Source organism: Tamandua tetradactyla, chromosome 2, assembly GCF_023851605.1.
Source record: "Tamandua tetradactyla isolate mTamTet1 chromosome 2, mTamTet1.pri, whole genome shotgun sequence".
NCBI lineage: Eukaryota > Metazoa > Chordata > Mammalia > Pilosa > Myrmecophagidae > Tamandua > Tamandua tetradactyla.
Genome location: NC_135328.1, coordinates 123,400,898 through 123,417,073, shown reverse-complemented (window position 1 = coordinate 123,417,073; position 16,176 = coordinate 123,400,898). Strand labels below are relative to the sequence as shown.

Sequence of the window (16,176 nt, the reverse complement as noted above, 5' to 3'; positions counted from 1 at the left end):
TATTCACATGCCATGTAATCATCCACAGTGTCCACAGTACCATCATACAGCTGCATGCACAGGATTTACAGAAGGGCTCAGTGAAATGTCTTGGCTGTTTTATCACCTTCCAGGCATTGATTTAGGTACTGGGACTCCAGCAGTTAACATCAACAGGAACCGTTGCCTTCATGGATTTATAGTCCATCAGCAATCAGGGAGCAAAATAAATAGGTTAAAAAACATAGCATATAAGATGGTGATAAAGTTTAGCAGTTGTAATAATAATCAGTATGAATGTGTCCAGTCCCTTTCCTAGGCCAGGATTCACTTTTTTTTTCTTGCCGCTCCCTAGTCCTCTCTTGAGGACTGAGTTCAGCCCGCTTGGAAGTGACCTCTCTCGTTCCCATGCTCTGTCTATACTCTGAACAGCATGCTGGTGTAGACGTTGAGCAGCAGTGCTCAGAGCAAGTTTATGAATGGAGAATTTTGTTCAAGTGACCTCCTGCATGGAAAGCAGCTTAAAAAGGAGGGTGACCTGTAGACAATGTCCTCCTTCCCCACACTGCAGAACAAACTATCCTCTAGGCTCTGTGAAGCACAACTTGAAAACCAAGAAGACAGTTGAAGACTTTTTTTTCAATTGCGAAACATAACATATATACAAAAAAGCAATAAATTTCTGAGTACATTTTAACAAGTAGTTCTAGAACAGATTTTAAAGTTTGGTATGGGTAACAGTTCCACGATTTTTCATTTTTTTCTTCTGGCTGCTCCAAGACACTGGAGACCAAAAGAAATATCAATATAATGATTCAACAGTCATATTCATTTGTTTAATCTACTGTCTTATCTGTTAGACTCCTCCTTCCTTAAATATCATATAAGAGCATTAAATTTCAAAGCACAGCACAACAATTAGTTGTAGAACAGATTTTAGAGTTTGATATGGGTTACAGTGCCACAGTTTTAGGTTTTTACTTCTAGCTGCTCTAAGCTTCTGGAGGCTGAAAGAAATATCGAAATAGTGATTCAGCAGTTGTACTCTTTTTTTTTTTTTAAAACATGGGCGGGCACCGGGAATCAAACCCAGGTCCTCTGGCATGGCAGGCAAGCGTTCTTGCCACTGAACCACCGTGGCCCTGTACTCGTTTGTTAAACCCTACCTTCTCTGTATAACTCCACCATCACCTTTGATCTTTCTCCCACTCTTTAGGGGTATTTGGGCTATGGCCATTCTAAATTTTTCATGTTGTAAGGGGCTGCCAATAATAAGGGGTAGGGAGATGAAACTAGCTGATGTTTTGGAGAGGCTGGGCCCTCTAGGTGTCAGGACTTATCTGGTCCAGGGACCTATCTGGAGGTTGTAGGTTTCTGGAAAGTTACCCTAGTGCATGGAACCTTTGTAGAATCTTATATATTGCCTTGGGTGTTCTTTAAGATTGGCAGGAGTGGTGTGGGTTGGGGTTTGGCAAGCTATGATAGGTAGCAAAGTCTAACTGAATCTTGTGTAATAGTGACCTCCGGAGTAACCTCTTGACTCTATTTGAACTCTCTCTGCCACTGATACCTTATTTATTACACTTCCCTTCCCCCTTTTGGTCAGGATATTCTTTTTGTTTTTATTAGAGAAGTTGTAGGTTTATAGAAAAATCATGTATAAAGTATGGTATTTTATGCATGATTTTTGTACAGGTGTAATAAATGTACCACCCTATTACTAACACCTTGCATTGGTGTGGTACATTTGTTATGATTTTATAATAATTTTATAAACTATAGTCCATGGTTCACCTTGTGGTTCCCTGTTTGGGTTGTACAGTCCTGTGGGTTTTTTAAAAAAATTTTTATTCTAGTGATATGTATACAACCTAAAATTTCACTTTTGAGCCACATTCAAATATAAAATTCGGTGCTGTTGACTGTATTCACCACGTTAACCCAGCACCACCACCCTCCATTACCAAAGCTTTTCCATCACCCCAAATAGAAACTACATTTAAGCCTCAACTCCCCATTCCCTACCCCCCACCCTGGCCCCTGGTAACCTACATTCAGTTGAAAACTTTTACCAAAAAAATAGTTCATAAAGGCTTTTTAAAGTCTCTAGCGAGGAATGTCCCTACACTCTTCGTGTGCAAAACTGGCCAGTAGAAATTCAGCTGATAATTAGCTTTGCAATAATACTCTAATGAGCTGAACAGGTAAATTGTGTCTCCAAAACCATCTAACATTTTCTGAAGAGCCAGCCTGAGATAGCAATTCTCAGCTCTCCCCTTCCCCCAGCACCCAATGATATCATATGATATGAATGCATATCATCTCCTCAGCCATCCAGGCAGGCAAAGGGAATGAGGAACTTTGCACAGGCTCCTAAAGCTTTTGCCCAGATGTGACATATGCCACTTGCTCTTACATGTTGTTTGCCAAAGCAGGGTGTATGGCTGTGCCTAATGCCCAACGGGGGTGGAAAGTGAAGTCTGCTGTGTGTGGCCAGACAGAGTTGAAATGGAAGGTTGTGAATAGCTTTGATGACAGCTAGTTGTGACCATGAATTTTCTCTGATTTACGAGACGAATGCAGTCTTCTCAGATGTGTGTGCGCATTCACTACTGTCCTAAACGAGTGACGGCTAAAACCATCCAACAGCTGGGCCGGACTTTAGGAAGTAGGAACACCACCGTTGCGGCCCCCTGCCCCCGGAGGGAGAGACTTGGGGATTCTGGAAACTTCCCCTCTGGGTCTCTAGGAAAATGGACAGCTCCTTCTTCCTGCTCATCTCCACATCTGGCTTTTGTGCTCGTTCAACTCTACCTTTTCAGGGAATGGCAAAGTCTTTTGGACACTGAATCAAATGTGGGTGGGTGAGAGATTTGAAAGACACTTTGAGAAGATCAATTTTTTGTGATTGAGCCAGAGAAATCTGACATGTGTCGAGTCTAAAATTAATTTACTTTCTCACAAATGTATTCGTAGGTCGCAATACCAGTGGCTGCGTCATGCAAATCGGATTTAATTTGCATGGAGACTTTGATGTCATTTTTGTCCGTCTGTCTCGCTCTCTCTCTTGGATTAGAAATAATCTTGTTTGAATTTATTTTTTACAAATTATGATATGGGCCTGGTTCTGATGACAAGGATCAAATCCCCTCTGGTCCCAGCCACTGCTTTCTTTCCTTCTGTGCCGTACGTTTATGCCAAGCAGTTTTTAAAATTTAAAGTGGAAATTGAAGAGAAGATGTCTCAAAAGAAAGGAAGGAAGGGAGCCTTTAGAGGCATTGCGTAGGAGAAGGAACGGACACCTGCCTTGCGGTTGGGTTGGATAGCGCAGTGGGGTGGGGGTCTGCAGAGTGACTGGGTACCAGAGGGAGGTGTCACTTCCTCATCAGCCCCTCCTCCCCCAGCTGCTGCCCAGCCGCCCACTCTCACAGCTGTCCCCTGTCAGCCGGACCCAGGGGATGGCTCCGTTTACTGCAATAAGCCAAGCCACTGGGTGGGCTGGACAAAATGCCTCCGCCTAGAGAAGTCTGTACTCACCAAAAGCAAAAGCAAGGGTTTTGCAGGGAAATGTCCCTCTGGTTTTAGGCCGTTTGTGATGAAGTTGAAGCCACCTGATCCGTTTGGTTTTGTTTTTCTCTGGAAGCACAGCAGAGAAATTAACCACTCCCCATCCCAGGGCAGGAAAATAAACCGTAGAAAATGTCATTACTGGCACTGCAGATAGATTTGATTAGGGAAAGTTTTGCAGCTGAGTTGTGTCTCCGAATAATCATCCCTCCTTTTTTCGTTCTCTTTACCAGTTCTGACCTGGCTTTTAACTTGGAAGGCTATATTTTTGTATTCTTGAACGATATCTTCACAGCCGCGAATGGAGTTTACACCAAACAGAAAATGGACCCAAAGGTACCAAACCCTCACTCTGTGGCTTTTAAGATTTATAATCTGGCTCCAGAAATTACATGAAAAAAGAAAACAAGTCTGTCAGGTTGGCATGTGCTTTGCATACTATGATCCGTGCGTTGCTAAGTTTTTTTCAATTCTTTTTGTCCGTACGTGTTCTTGCGACGCCTTGTCTTGGAGAGTTTGGGGTGAAAATTAAATAGCGAAGGAAAAGATGCCACTATTTTAGATGCAAAGTGAGAATATGTATATAGGGCATTATTTTGAAAAATAAATTAAAATTAAAAGCCATTATTTTCTTTTTGCCATTGTTATGGGTGACCAAGGTGTGGTATTATTCTGAGAATGACACTAGTTTGAGAATCTGGAGACTGTGGTCACAGACTCAAGTTTTGTCACTCGGACCGGCCTTTGTAACTTTGGACCTTAACTTCTCTGAGCCTGGTCTTTGGAATGAGATCATTGGAATGGATGACTTATAAGGTTATGCCTGGCAAAAGCCTTTCTTTGCCTGAAATTGCTGCCTTTTTAAATTACAAGGGGCTGGGTGGGCAGATGAGCTTTTCTTCCAGGCTCTGCCTTTTATCTCCCAGTCTCCACCCCTCGCCCCCACCCCAGCTGTTGCTGGAAACCCGTGAGGATGAGCCAGCCATATGTTTCTTTGTTGCCCAGTCCAGTCTGACAGACAAGGCTGTTTCCATGAACTGTTTTTGTTTGCCCTGCTTTGGTCTGCGTGGCCGTTTGTTTTTTTTTTAATGGTGGAAGTTGTACAAAAACAGGTTTGGTTGCCTTTTGAGAACCACAATATGTCACCCTTTATTGAAAAATGGTGGAGTTGCGGTACAGCCACAGTGACAGAAAGCAAGTATATGCAAGATTGGAAAATGAGATCGCTGGTGTTTTCTACCCTGCCCTTCTTTTTTCAGAAGTTCTGTTTATACTAACATTTTTGATGCTTTTTATTTTGTTCCAGATAGTCCATGTTGAATAACATGAGTTTTGAAAAGCACAATCAGACTGTTAGGTATGAGCAGAACCTTGGAGGCCACCCGTCTCCATCTATGTGATCTGCAGTTCCAGGGCAAACCCAGTGCTGATTCTGAAATCATCGTGTGCTTGCAGTGGAGCATTTTACATCAGAATTTTGCTGAGATTATTCCAACAAGGCGGTGTCTCGGTGGCTGGAATGCATATTCTAACTGTATGAACACATAGCTGGATAAATGGCTTCGGGAACTCTGATGTTTTCTGTGTCTAAACTTGAGGGGGTTTGTTTTGTCTCCACAGGAGCTAGGGAAATACGGAGTACTTTTCTACAATGCCTGTTTCATGATCATCCCAGCGCTCGCCTTTAGTTTCGCCACGGGAGACCTGCAGCAGGTGAGCCAATGACCAGAATTACACTCCTACTCCGTGGTTTTTTTCAATCTTAGTGTGTGACCTTTGGAACTCACTGAAATAAAAATTATGAAGGTAATTAGGGTTACCAGGAGGGTACATGAAAGCAGAATGCTTGATAGCCCCTAAAATACCGTTGAGATTCTCTCTTCACTGGCCCATGCCCTCGGACACATGGGAAGGGGCAGGAAGAAGATAGGACAAGAACCCTGGGCTTGAAATGTGGGGGGAAAGAACAATAAAAATCTGAGTTTGGGTCCCTTGTAGCTTCCTCTGCTGGTGTGGTAACCCTGAAAAAGCTCCTTAACCTAGAAGGGGATTTTGCTAGTTTTAAGATGGATTCTTTCTTTCTTTACTTCTTTATTTGTGTTTTGGACATTTTGAAACATATGTAAAGTGGAGACAATAAAGCAGGGAACGCCCATGTACCTGCTGCCTGCCTTCAACACTAACCTGCCTTTTTTTTCCATTAATTTGTTTAAATGCCATTTTTTTTAGATATATTCACACACTGTATAATCCATCCAAAGTATACAATCAGTGGCTCAGCCTATCAACATATGGTGGTGCATTCATCACCGCAGTTGATTTTAGAACATTTTCATTACTCCTAAACAAGAAAACCCAAAACATCCCATACTCTTTATCCACTTCCCCCATTATTATTATTTTTGTCTTTATTTTATTCCTCATTTACCCACACACTGAGTAAAGGGAATGTAAGTCACAAGGTTTTATAATCACACAGTCGCATGATAAAAGCTATGTTGTTATACAATCATTATCAGAGATCAAGGCTACTGGATTACAGTTCAGCAACTTCAGGTATTTCTGGCTATTCTGAAACTGTAGACATTAAAAAGAAATATCTATATAGTCATAGTCATTTGTTACATCCTAATTGCTCAGTTCCACCTCCTCCCTCTCATTTGATCTTTCTCTCTGTCTTTAGGGATATCTGGGCAGTGACCATCTTAGCTTCTTTGTGCTGGAAAGGGGTGTTGACTTTATGGGGTAGAGGCATGAAACTGGTTGATGTTCTTGGAGAGACTGGTACCTTTGGGTCTCAGGGCTTATCTGGCTTAGGAATAATCTGGAGGCCTTAAGTTTCTGAAAAAAAAAATAAATTTACTAAGAAAAATGTCTTAGATAGATCCCAGGGTATTCTTTAGGGTTTTCAGAAATACTGTTGGATGGGGCTTGTAGTGTGGCAATTTGCAGTATCTGGCTGAAGCTTGTATAAGAGCAACTTCCAGAATGAAAGTTGAAATCTCTTAGCCACTGAGAGTTCATTTTGTTTCTTTTTTTTTCCTTTTGGTCAAGAAGGCATTGTCAACCCCATGATGCCAGGGCCAGGCTCATCGCCTGGATTCATGTCCCACGTTTCCAAGGAGATTTACACCCCTGGGAGTCATGTCCCATGTATGGGGGAAGGTAGTGAGTTTATTTGCAGAGTTGGCTTTGAGAGAGGCCACATCTGAGCAACAAAAGAGGTCCCCTGGGGGTGAATCTTAGGCATAATTAGAAGTAAACTTAGCTTCGCCATTGCAAAAATAAATTTCTTAAGGGCAAATCTCAGAATCGAGGGGCTCGGCATATTAAATTTGGAGTGCCTAATGCTTGAGAGAATATCAAGAATTTCCTAGGTAGGTACATTTAATAGTTATACATTTTTTTCCCAGTCCCTCAAGGGGACTTTTCAAATACTTTTTTGATATTCTGCCCATAATGCTTTGTAATGTATTGGGGTATTATGACTTACCCGCCTTTTGCTGCTCTTGCTTCATCTGTCCCCATCCACCTCCTCTTTTTTCTTTTTCTTTTTTTCTGAAGTATTTTACAGCAAATTCCAGACATCATGCCATTTTCCTTTTAAATACTCCAGGATCTACATTTGAATTTTAAGTGTTTTTTTTTTTCCTGGTGTTTGCCTTATCAGTTGCACCCTGGGTAAGGGTCAAATACCATGGTCACCTAGTAATGAAAGACTAGGTTCAATGGGGTGGAGTGGGGGGTGGTTAGGGCCAGTGGGGGCAGGGGAGACCTAGTCTCACAGGAAGCCTGAATATTCTGCCCTTAACATCCTTAGCAGCCACCTTGAACTGTGCCAGTTCCCTGCCAAGTCTGTATTCTTCCAAAAGTTGCCAGCAAGATCACTTCTAAGATAAACTGTCTCTATCTTAGGGAGATGTTTGGGTTTATAGGTGAAACTAGGCGTGATGGACAAAACCCTGGTCCCACGGGGCCACCACCCAGAGAACCAGCCCTAGACCAGACTGGCAGTAACCCTATAGTTACTGGACCCCAGGGATGTGGGCGTGGGGTGAGTGGGGGCTGTTCACGGGGGTTCCGTGCAGGAGTCATTTACCGGCAGACATGAAAGTATTTCAGTATTTCACAAGAGCATGGCTGTGCTGGGGCACACTGGTTGAAAAATCATTCCCTTTTAGGGGTGTGGATAACTTTGAAAGTCTGCAGGCTCAATGCTATAGAAAAAATAGTGAAATCTTCACTAACCTTGGTCGGCCCCATGTTCCGTGAATGAGGACACACTTCTTCCCATCAGCCCCCTTTAACCACGGCCAAGTCCTTTTCAGATGGCGAACCAAATACAGTCAAGAAGTGACCTTATGTGATTAGGTGTGTTAGATGGCACTATAAAATTGCCTTGTATTTGCCGAATTTGGCTTGACTGTACAGAAAGCTGGTTGATGAATTAAAGCAAAAGATTAACTCCTCTTGTGGATGTAAGGAGTAATTTGATGAGTCATTTTTCCTGGTTGGCTGGGATGGGAGCTGGAGAGGATCAGAGATGGTGGTGAGCTGATGGTGGTGAGCTGTGTGACTCGTTGTAATGGGAATTCACCCTTGGGCCTTGGACCCCATCCAGTCAGTAGAGGCACTGACAGTACCTAGATTCCATCTCTGAGCAAGAGTCATGAATGACAGCTTCTCTTGCTCACAAATCAGGCTCTAGGAATATACTCAGTGGGCGAACTCTTGTTACTCATTTGAGTCACCACAGTAGGTTCATAGTGCATTTAGTGTATTACAGTCAATGAACTTTTTTTCTCATTAAAGAAACCCCATAAATACATTGTTTATTCCCAATGTGAAAAAGATTCATACTCCAACATAATTTTACTGGAATAGCAAGTCTAAAGGAAAAGGTAGTTCATGGTTACTCATCATTGGTTATTTTTTAAATTTAAAATAAATATACTGCAACATTAAAAAAAATACCAATAGTACAGACTCATTATTATGGAAGAAACAGTATTAAAAACTAAAATCTACCAACATTTAAATAGGTGAAGAATTAAAATATTTTTATGCAAAGTTCTAAATAGCCCTCAATGGTTTCTGGCTTTCAGCAGTGTGTTGTTTTTGGATGACTGTGCAAATATTTCCAGCTGTTTTTTCTACTCCGGGTTTGAAGTTGCAATTTATGTTTTTGACCTACCCCCAATTTTATTTTAATTTTCTGACTCTGCGTGTTTCCCAAAAACAAGTTTTTGACTTGTTTTATTTTGGTCACTGATTATCTTTGCATGCATTTTTTGACGTTTATTCTCTTGGATATTTTCTGTCTACTTGATTGGCTTAGAGCTTGCCAATAGGGCAGATTTATATGGATATATTTTTCTTTTATAAATAAGCATTAAAAAAAGTTTTATGATGGAAACTTTCAAACATAGACAGGAAGAAAATAGCATAACGAATCCCTACATAGCCAAGAGATGTGGATAAAGTATGACTAATAAAACAAAGGCAGTAAAATGTGACCAAGTTGTACTAATTGGAGATGAGAATTCCATTTTTATTATTTTTTGAATTCTGAATTATAAACTTAAAAAGATTTAGGTTGTTTTAAATATAAGAGTTACTGAAACTTGGCTAACAAGGTATTACTTAATAGAAAATGAGTGGAATTTATATTTGATCACACTATTCCACACTCACTTACGTACAGTCTTGAGCCATCCTTTTTTTTTTTTTTAACTTTTTTTATTGTATAATATATGTACAAAGCAAAGAAAGAAAACAGCAATAGTTTTCAAAGCACTCTTCCACAAGTAGTTACAGGACAGATCCCAGAGTTTGTCATGGGCTACCATACCATCCTCTCAGATTTTTCCTTCTAGCTGCTCCAGATTATAGGAGGCTAGAAGGCTTAAATATTTTTTTATCATCATAATCGACTTTTTTTCCTTCTTTTTTTAGTGAAAAATAACATGTAATCAAAAAAGCAAAAAATTTCAAAGTGCAGCCCCACAATTAGTTGTAGGACATATTTCAGAGTTTGACATGGGTTGCAATCCCACAATGTTAGGTTTTTGGTTCTAGCTGCTCTAAGATACTGGAGACGAAAAGCGATATCAATTTAATGATCCAGCAATCATATTCATTTGTTAAATCCTATCTTCACTGTATAACTCCGCCATCACCTTTGATCCTTCCATCACTCCCTTTGGGGGTGTTTGGGATATGGCTATTCTAAGTTTTTCATCATGGGAGGGTCTGTCACTACTATAGGTTAGGGAGGTGAAACTAGCTGATGTTATGGAGAGGCTGCCCCCTAGGTTTCAGGACTCATCTGGACCAGGGACCCATCTGGAGGTTGTAGGTTTCTGGAAAGTTACTCTAGTGCATGGATCCCTTGTGGTATCTTATGTATTGCCCTCGGTGTTCTTTAGGATTGGCTGGAATGGTCCTGCCTGAGGGTTGGCAAGTTACGATAGGTAGTAAGGTCTAACTGAAGCCTGCATAGAGCAACCTCCAGAGTTGCCTCTTGACTCTATTTGAACTCTTTCTGCCACTGATACTTTATTAGTTACATTTCTTTTCCCCCTTTTGGTCAGGATGGAATTGTTGATCCCATGGTGCCAAGGCCAGATTCATCCCTAGGAGCCATCTCCCACGTCACCAGGAAAACTTTCACCCCTGCATGTCATGTCCCACTTAGTGGGGAGGACAATGATCTCACCTGCAGAGTTGGGCTTAGAGAGAGTGAGGCCACATCTGAGCAACAACAGAGGTCCTCCAGAAGTAACTCTTAGGCATACCTATAGATAGTCCAAACTTCTCTGCTACCTACATAAGCTTCACAAGAGTAAGCCTCAGGATTGAGGGCATGGCCTATTGATTTGGGTGTTCCCAAAGTTTGACACAGTATCAGGGCATTCCCAGATGGTAAGATTGAGTCATCTTTAAATAATTTTTTGGATGCAGGCAAGGAACAAATCAGGAATAAGATACTCCTTTTTATAGTTACCTGTCATTTCAAGAGGATTAATTATTTTCTCAGCTAGGGATTAATTTCCCAGAGAGCAGATAGAGAGCCTTATACTTTTTTATCTACCAGCACGTCCAGCTCAATTACTTGATTGCTTTGTACCTAGCAAATAATAACTGTTTTATTTACCATCCTTCCTAAGTATTTGCAAGTTCCTGAAAACAATTTATGAACTTAAAATTTTCTGCAAATCTTGTGAATATTACATTGGTTTTAAAAAACCTTTCTTCTAAGATTACTTATAAAAAGTAAACCCAACCCTAGTTTTATGACTAAAATTTAGTTAAAAATTCAATAATAGCCACAGCAATAATACAATATTTTGTAAGTGAACACTCGTACAACATTTTATACTTTCCCTTGCAAGGATCTAAATAGTTTTGCTGAATCCTTCCATCACCCTTTTGAGGGCAGTCTTTTTATAATCCCCATATTGTAAAATGAAACTGAGATTCAGGGAGGAAAAGTTATTTGCCTAGTGATCACAGAACTGACATTTTTCAGAATTGTATTTTCTGTTTGGGAAGGTGGTTCCTGTATTAAAAGGTACAATTGGACAAAACCTATAGATTTCAATGGCAACATTATTAATCTAATCACTAATTTTCTTTCTTTTTAATAATAGGCTACTGAATTCAACCAGTGGAAGAATGTTCTATTTATCATACAGTTTCTTCTTTCCTGTTTTTTGGGGTAAGAAAACCATAGAAAAATAGAAGCCTTGGTCTCTGGTATCTCTTGCCAAGTCAAATCAGAAAATATATGTAAATATTTCTTTGTCTGTGTTTTTCTGACTTTCTCTGGAAAGTACCCCTGCAGCAGAGAAGTTGATTGGACACTGGGGCACCTGGGGACCCAGCCTGAAAGACCGAGAGAGAGCACAAAACTCTGTTTTGCTTTTGAAAATCACACTAATATGACACTCTACTCTGTAATATAATGTTGCCTTTTGAGTTCTAAAAGTTAGTCTGAGATGAAGTTAACTGACATGTCAAGTTCAGTATTGTGTTTTTGTCTCTGTCAGTGTCCCAATTTTTCCAAGATTCCCACATCACATGAATATGTGGATATCAGTGACACCTGTTACCTATAGCACCATATCGTCTGTATTCGGGAAAATTGCCAAAGAGCGATGCCCAGGTTGCAATATTGTCCAACAATTTTAGGCTTTTGTTCTTAGAAAGTTCTTTAGGTGTGTCTTCCTTTTGAGGGGTCATATTATTTGTTTCAGCTTTTGTTTTCTAAAAATTTGGAATTCATTTTCACGAATAGGTAATACCTGCAGCTAGTAAATAATTCAGAAGGTGTAAACCAATACACAGGGAACATAAACATACTTTTATCATCACCGCCCCCTGCCCCCACCTCCAGCACTGCATTTTTTTCTGTCCAGAGGCAAACACCATTTGAAGTTTCTCAAGTACTGTTTGTGAGCCAGGCTCTGTATATGCATGGTCATCTGTATCTTATGCCACACTGAAGCAGTCTCTGAATTACTGTCTCAGGGAATTATTCCTCAAAGGATTTTTCCTGTGGTGAAAGATGATTTCCCACCTTACTTTTTATCACTCATCACTACAATTCTCACTATGTGTAAATGAACTAAGACAACTTATGATCTCTTTGGTCACCACTATTCAATTTTCAAACTTGATTTTAATTGCAGTGATAGGTATCGCATAGAGTGTAAGCATTTATGTACATCTTCCAGTTCACCAGTTATCTCTTTAGCTGCATCTGATTTAGAAGACTTTAACCTGTTGATGGGAGTTTTTATTTTAACAATTTCATATTTTATTTGTAAAAGTTCCACAGTTTTTTTTTTTTTTGGCATGGGCAGGCTCTGGGAATTGAATCTGGGTCTCCGGCATGGCAGGTGAGAATTCTGCCACCGAGCCACCATTGCACGGCCCTTTTTTCTCTGTTTTTATTTTCATAGTTTTTTTCCCCTCTCAGACTTTTCTGTTCATTCCTAAATTCTCTCATAGGTGATCTTTGGAACTCTATCTTTTATTTCTTTAAATGTTATAGTTAGCTATTCTATAATCTATATCTGATGATTCCAAAATATCTGCAGTTCTTGAGAACCTAACTGTGTAGTTGGTTGTTTTGGCTGGCTGTCATAGTGTTTGCTTTCTTATGTATTTGGTGACCTGTGAGTGTGAGTGCATTGCTTTATCTGAATCAGTCCTATGGGCTGGAATTGAGAATACGAGAAACTTTCCTGTGAGAGGACTACTTTGCTTTCACTGGTAGCCAGTGGTTGCCATAGACTTGGACCCCTTCAGGTCCTTTTGAGCTTCTGGGCTGAGTTTCCCACAGTGTCCTTCCTCACCTGGAGTTGGACTCAGAGCTTTGTGTCCAGATTTTGCTATTCTGCCATGACTTCCACCCTGAGGCAGCCCCCTGCTATTCAGACGCCCTGCAGCTCTGACTCTTGCCTGGCCCTACTTAACTGATTACTTTGAACCCAGTCCCCTCCCCCATTATTAAAGTAGGGATATCAGGGGAATTTCCATGGCTCTTTCAAGACCAACAACATCTAAAATACTAAGCGTCTTCTCCAGACACTGGTTGTTCTGCAGTGGGAGGTCCATTAGATTTATTTCTCAGTCAACCATGGCTGGAAGCCTAAGTTTAGGAAAACATTTGTAGTTTGCCCCGTTGTCAACTAAGAACATTTGATTTTGCAAAAAAAAAAAGTCATATTTGTGAGCCACCCTTTGTCAAAATATCTTTTTTTTCTTCCCTTTGATTGAAATAATAGTATTAATTCAACCCATATCATATGAACTCAGACCAGTGCCTTTCCCTGGCCCATATTCACTGATGAATGGTACAGCAAAGTTTCAAAGGTTTTTCTCATTTCATTATAAATTTGCTGAGATGTCATTTTGTTGTTTTTTAATTACACTTTACTATTGACACCATTCAGTGAAGGTAATCAAGATGTAAACCCTCTCGAGCCAGCCGCCCTACACGAGTGATGTGCAGGGCTGTGCCTGATGGCAGCTGTCACTCCCGATGTTTGTCCTTCAGAGATTTGACTCCTTCTATATATAACTCCGCAAATTTTCTTTTCCGTCTTATAATGTGCTTCTTTGAAAACATTCTGTCTTTTAAAAACTTCTTAATACATTATTTTGTCAGTAGTATTGCGAATAAATGTTTAAAGGCATAGTGATTATAAATAAATCAGTAGAGATGATAAAAAATCATTAACATTCTGGAGTTCACCCAACTTTAAGGAAGAAAACCAAGTAGATCTCAGTTTTTTAAATACTTAAAAAAAATATTTGTATTGAAATACCTTCATGTACCATACAGCACATCCAAAGTATACAGTCAATGGCTCCCAATATCATCACATAGTTGTGTATTCATCATCATGATCATTTTTAGAACATTGGCATCACTCCAGAAAAGGAATTAAAAAAAATAACAAAAGAAAAACCGTACATCCCACATACCTTACCCCTCCCTCTCTGTTCTAGTTTGCTAGTTTACAGTTCTAAGGCCGAGAAAATTCCCAATTAAACAAGTCTATAGAAATGGCCAATCAAAGGCATCCAGGGAAGATACCTTGGTTCAAGAAGACTCATGAGGTTCAGGGTTTCTCTGTCAAGTGATAAGGCACATGGTGAACACAGTCACAGTTTCTCTCTTGGCTGGAAGGGCACATGGAGAGCAAGGCATCATCTGCTAGCTTTGTCTCCTGGTTTCCTGTTTCATGAAGCTCCCTGGGAGGCATTTTCCTTCTTCATCTCCAAAGGTGGCTGGCTGGCAGACTCTGCTTCTCATGGCTATGTCATTCTTCTCTGGCTCTCTCTGAATCTCTTTCATTCTCCAAAATGTTTCCTCTTTTATAAGACTCCAGAAACTTATCAAGACCCACCCAAATGGGTGGAGACATGTCTTCACCTAATCCTGCTTAACTCTTAATTAAATCACATCTCCAGGGAGATGATCTGATTACAGTTTTAAACATACAGTATTGAATAGGGATTATTCTGCCTTCATGAAATAGGATTTAGATTAAAACATGGATTTTCTAGGGGACATGCATCCTTTCAAACCAGCACACTCTCTTTGACTGCTAGTATTGCATTCTACTAAGTAGGTCTTTTGAGGACACTAAAATGGTGGTGCCACACCAGTGGGTAAGTGTCTGGTCTCTGGAATCAGATGGCCTGGGTTTTGCCATTTATTAACTCTGCTCTTGGACAAGTTATTTAACCTTTCTTATCATCAATTCCTTATCATTAAAATGGGAATGAGTAAAGTACCTGCTGGGTGAATAGTGAAGCATACTTAGAACAGGGCTAGACACATAGAAAATATTCAAAAGTGTTAGCTAATGACAATAATAATTTCTATTTCCTAAGGTTAGCCTGTTCAGCTCGACTGTCCTTTTTTCAACCCCAGACAGATTCAGCTGTATCTCTAGCCCATGGCTTTAATTGTTTTTCTTCTATTACGTACATTTTATACCTTCAGGGCTGAAGTTGTCATTCTGAAACTGCTGTAGAAAGAACATCAAACTTTGCATGGTCTATTTTTCAGGATCCCGCTTTCTTTCAGTTTCTTACTCAGAGGACCCTGAGATCAGGTCATTTGCATCTCCATCATAGTAAAAGCCCTTGTGCGCTACCAGCACTTCCTTGGTTTTCAGGACTGATGCTGGGGCTCACCCTCTTCTTCTCTCAGGGGCCCAAGGTCTGCCCCGGGGCCAAGACGTGAGCAGCCCAGCCTTTGGGTTCAGAGGGGCCTGAGATTTCAGCATCTTAGACGTTTTCACTGGTTTCGGATTTGCACTTTAAACTTGTTTTCCAACTACCAAACCACTATCCCAAGTTGAAAATGTAATGCAAGACGTAACACTTTTAAAAGTTATGCGGAGAACGCCAATGGGATGCCAAAAAGGCAGACTTTCAAGTTCTTTCGCTTTATGGTGAGGGACTCAGCTTCAAGAAATGGCACTATATGAATCAGGAATTTGTAAATAAAGCATTGGGTGGAGTAAACTTGTGTCTGGAAGGTAAATTGGATTGTAGGAGTCAAGATGGTGTAGTGCAGTCGAGAGTAAGACGGAGCTATTTGCTGTGGACCGGAGGGGTTGGGGAGCAGCCTGGAGGACACGAACGTAAACAAGTTGAATTCCTGGCAGTTTATGATCTTCATACGATCTAGTGAAAAAACAGCAGCTCGTTGTCTGTATCAAAAGGACTGGAAGTTAGATGTTGCAACAGACAATTTTTTTCCCAAAATCTGAACTTTACATATATGAGAGTGTAAAAGGATCACTGGACAAAAAGAAGTTAGAGCAACTATACAAAAAACACAAAGACTGTCAAGATGAAAATAAAGTTGGAATAGGTGGGAAACATCAGTATTGACTATTGCGTGGAACTTCAGCATGGCAAACAGGAGTTCTCCAAACAGGAGTTCATGGATGGCCTGACAGAATTAGGATGTGACAGCATAAAAAAATTAAAGGCCTAGGTACCCAAGATGGAAAAAGAGTTGAAAAAAAACAGGTTGATTTAATGATTTTTTTTTTGTATGCTGTATGACGGGGGTCACATTTCTTTTTCCATGTGACT

The 16,176-nt window shown here is 40.4% G+C and overlaps 1 protein-coding gene and 1 pseudogene across 4 annotated transcripts in view; both read left to right on the top strand.

Annotated features, from left to right (window-relative positions):
* The window catches only part of SLC35D2 (solute carrier family 35 member D2), a 57,399-nt gene that overhangs the window by 28,240 nt on the left and 12,983 nt on the right, over positions 1–16,176 (top strand). For 3 of the 4 annotated variants that reach the window (XM_077148721.1, XM_077148720.1, XM_077148723.1), the window contains 2 exons: positions 3,780–3,882; positions 5,167–5,259. In XM_077148721.1, coding sequence (XP_077004836.1) covers positions 3,780–3,882; positions 5,167–5,259 — 196 coding nt within the window. Of the gene's footprint in view, positions 1–3,779; positions 3,883–5,166; positions 5,260–11,198; positions 11,267–16,176 lie in introns of all 4 variants that reach the window. The other variant, XM_077148722.1, reaches the window with a different exon arrangement.
* The window catches only part of LOC143673779 (DCN1-like protein 1), an 11,849-nt pseudogene continuing 6,951 nt past the window's right edge, over positions 11,279–16,176 (top strand).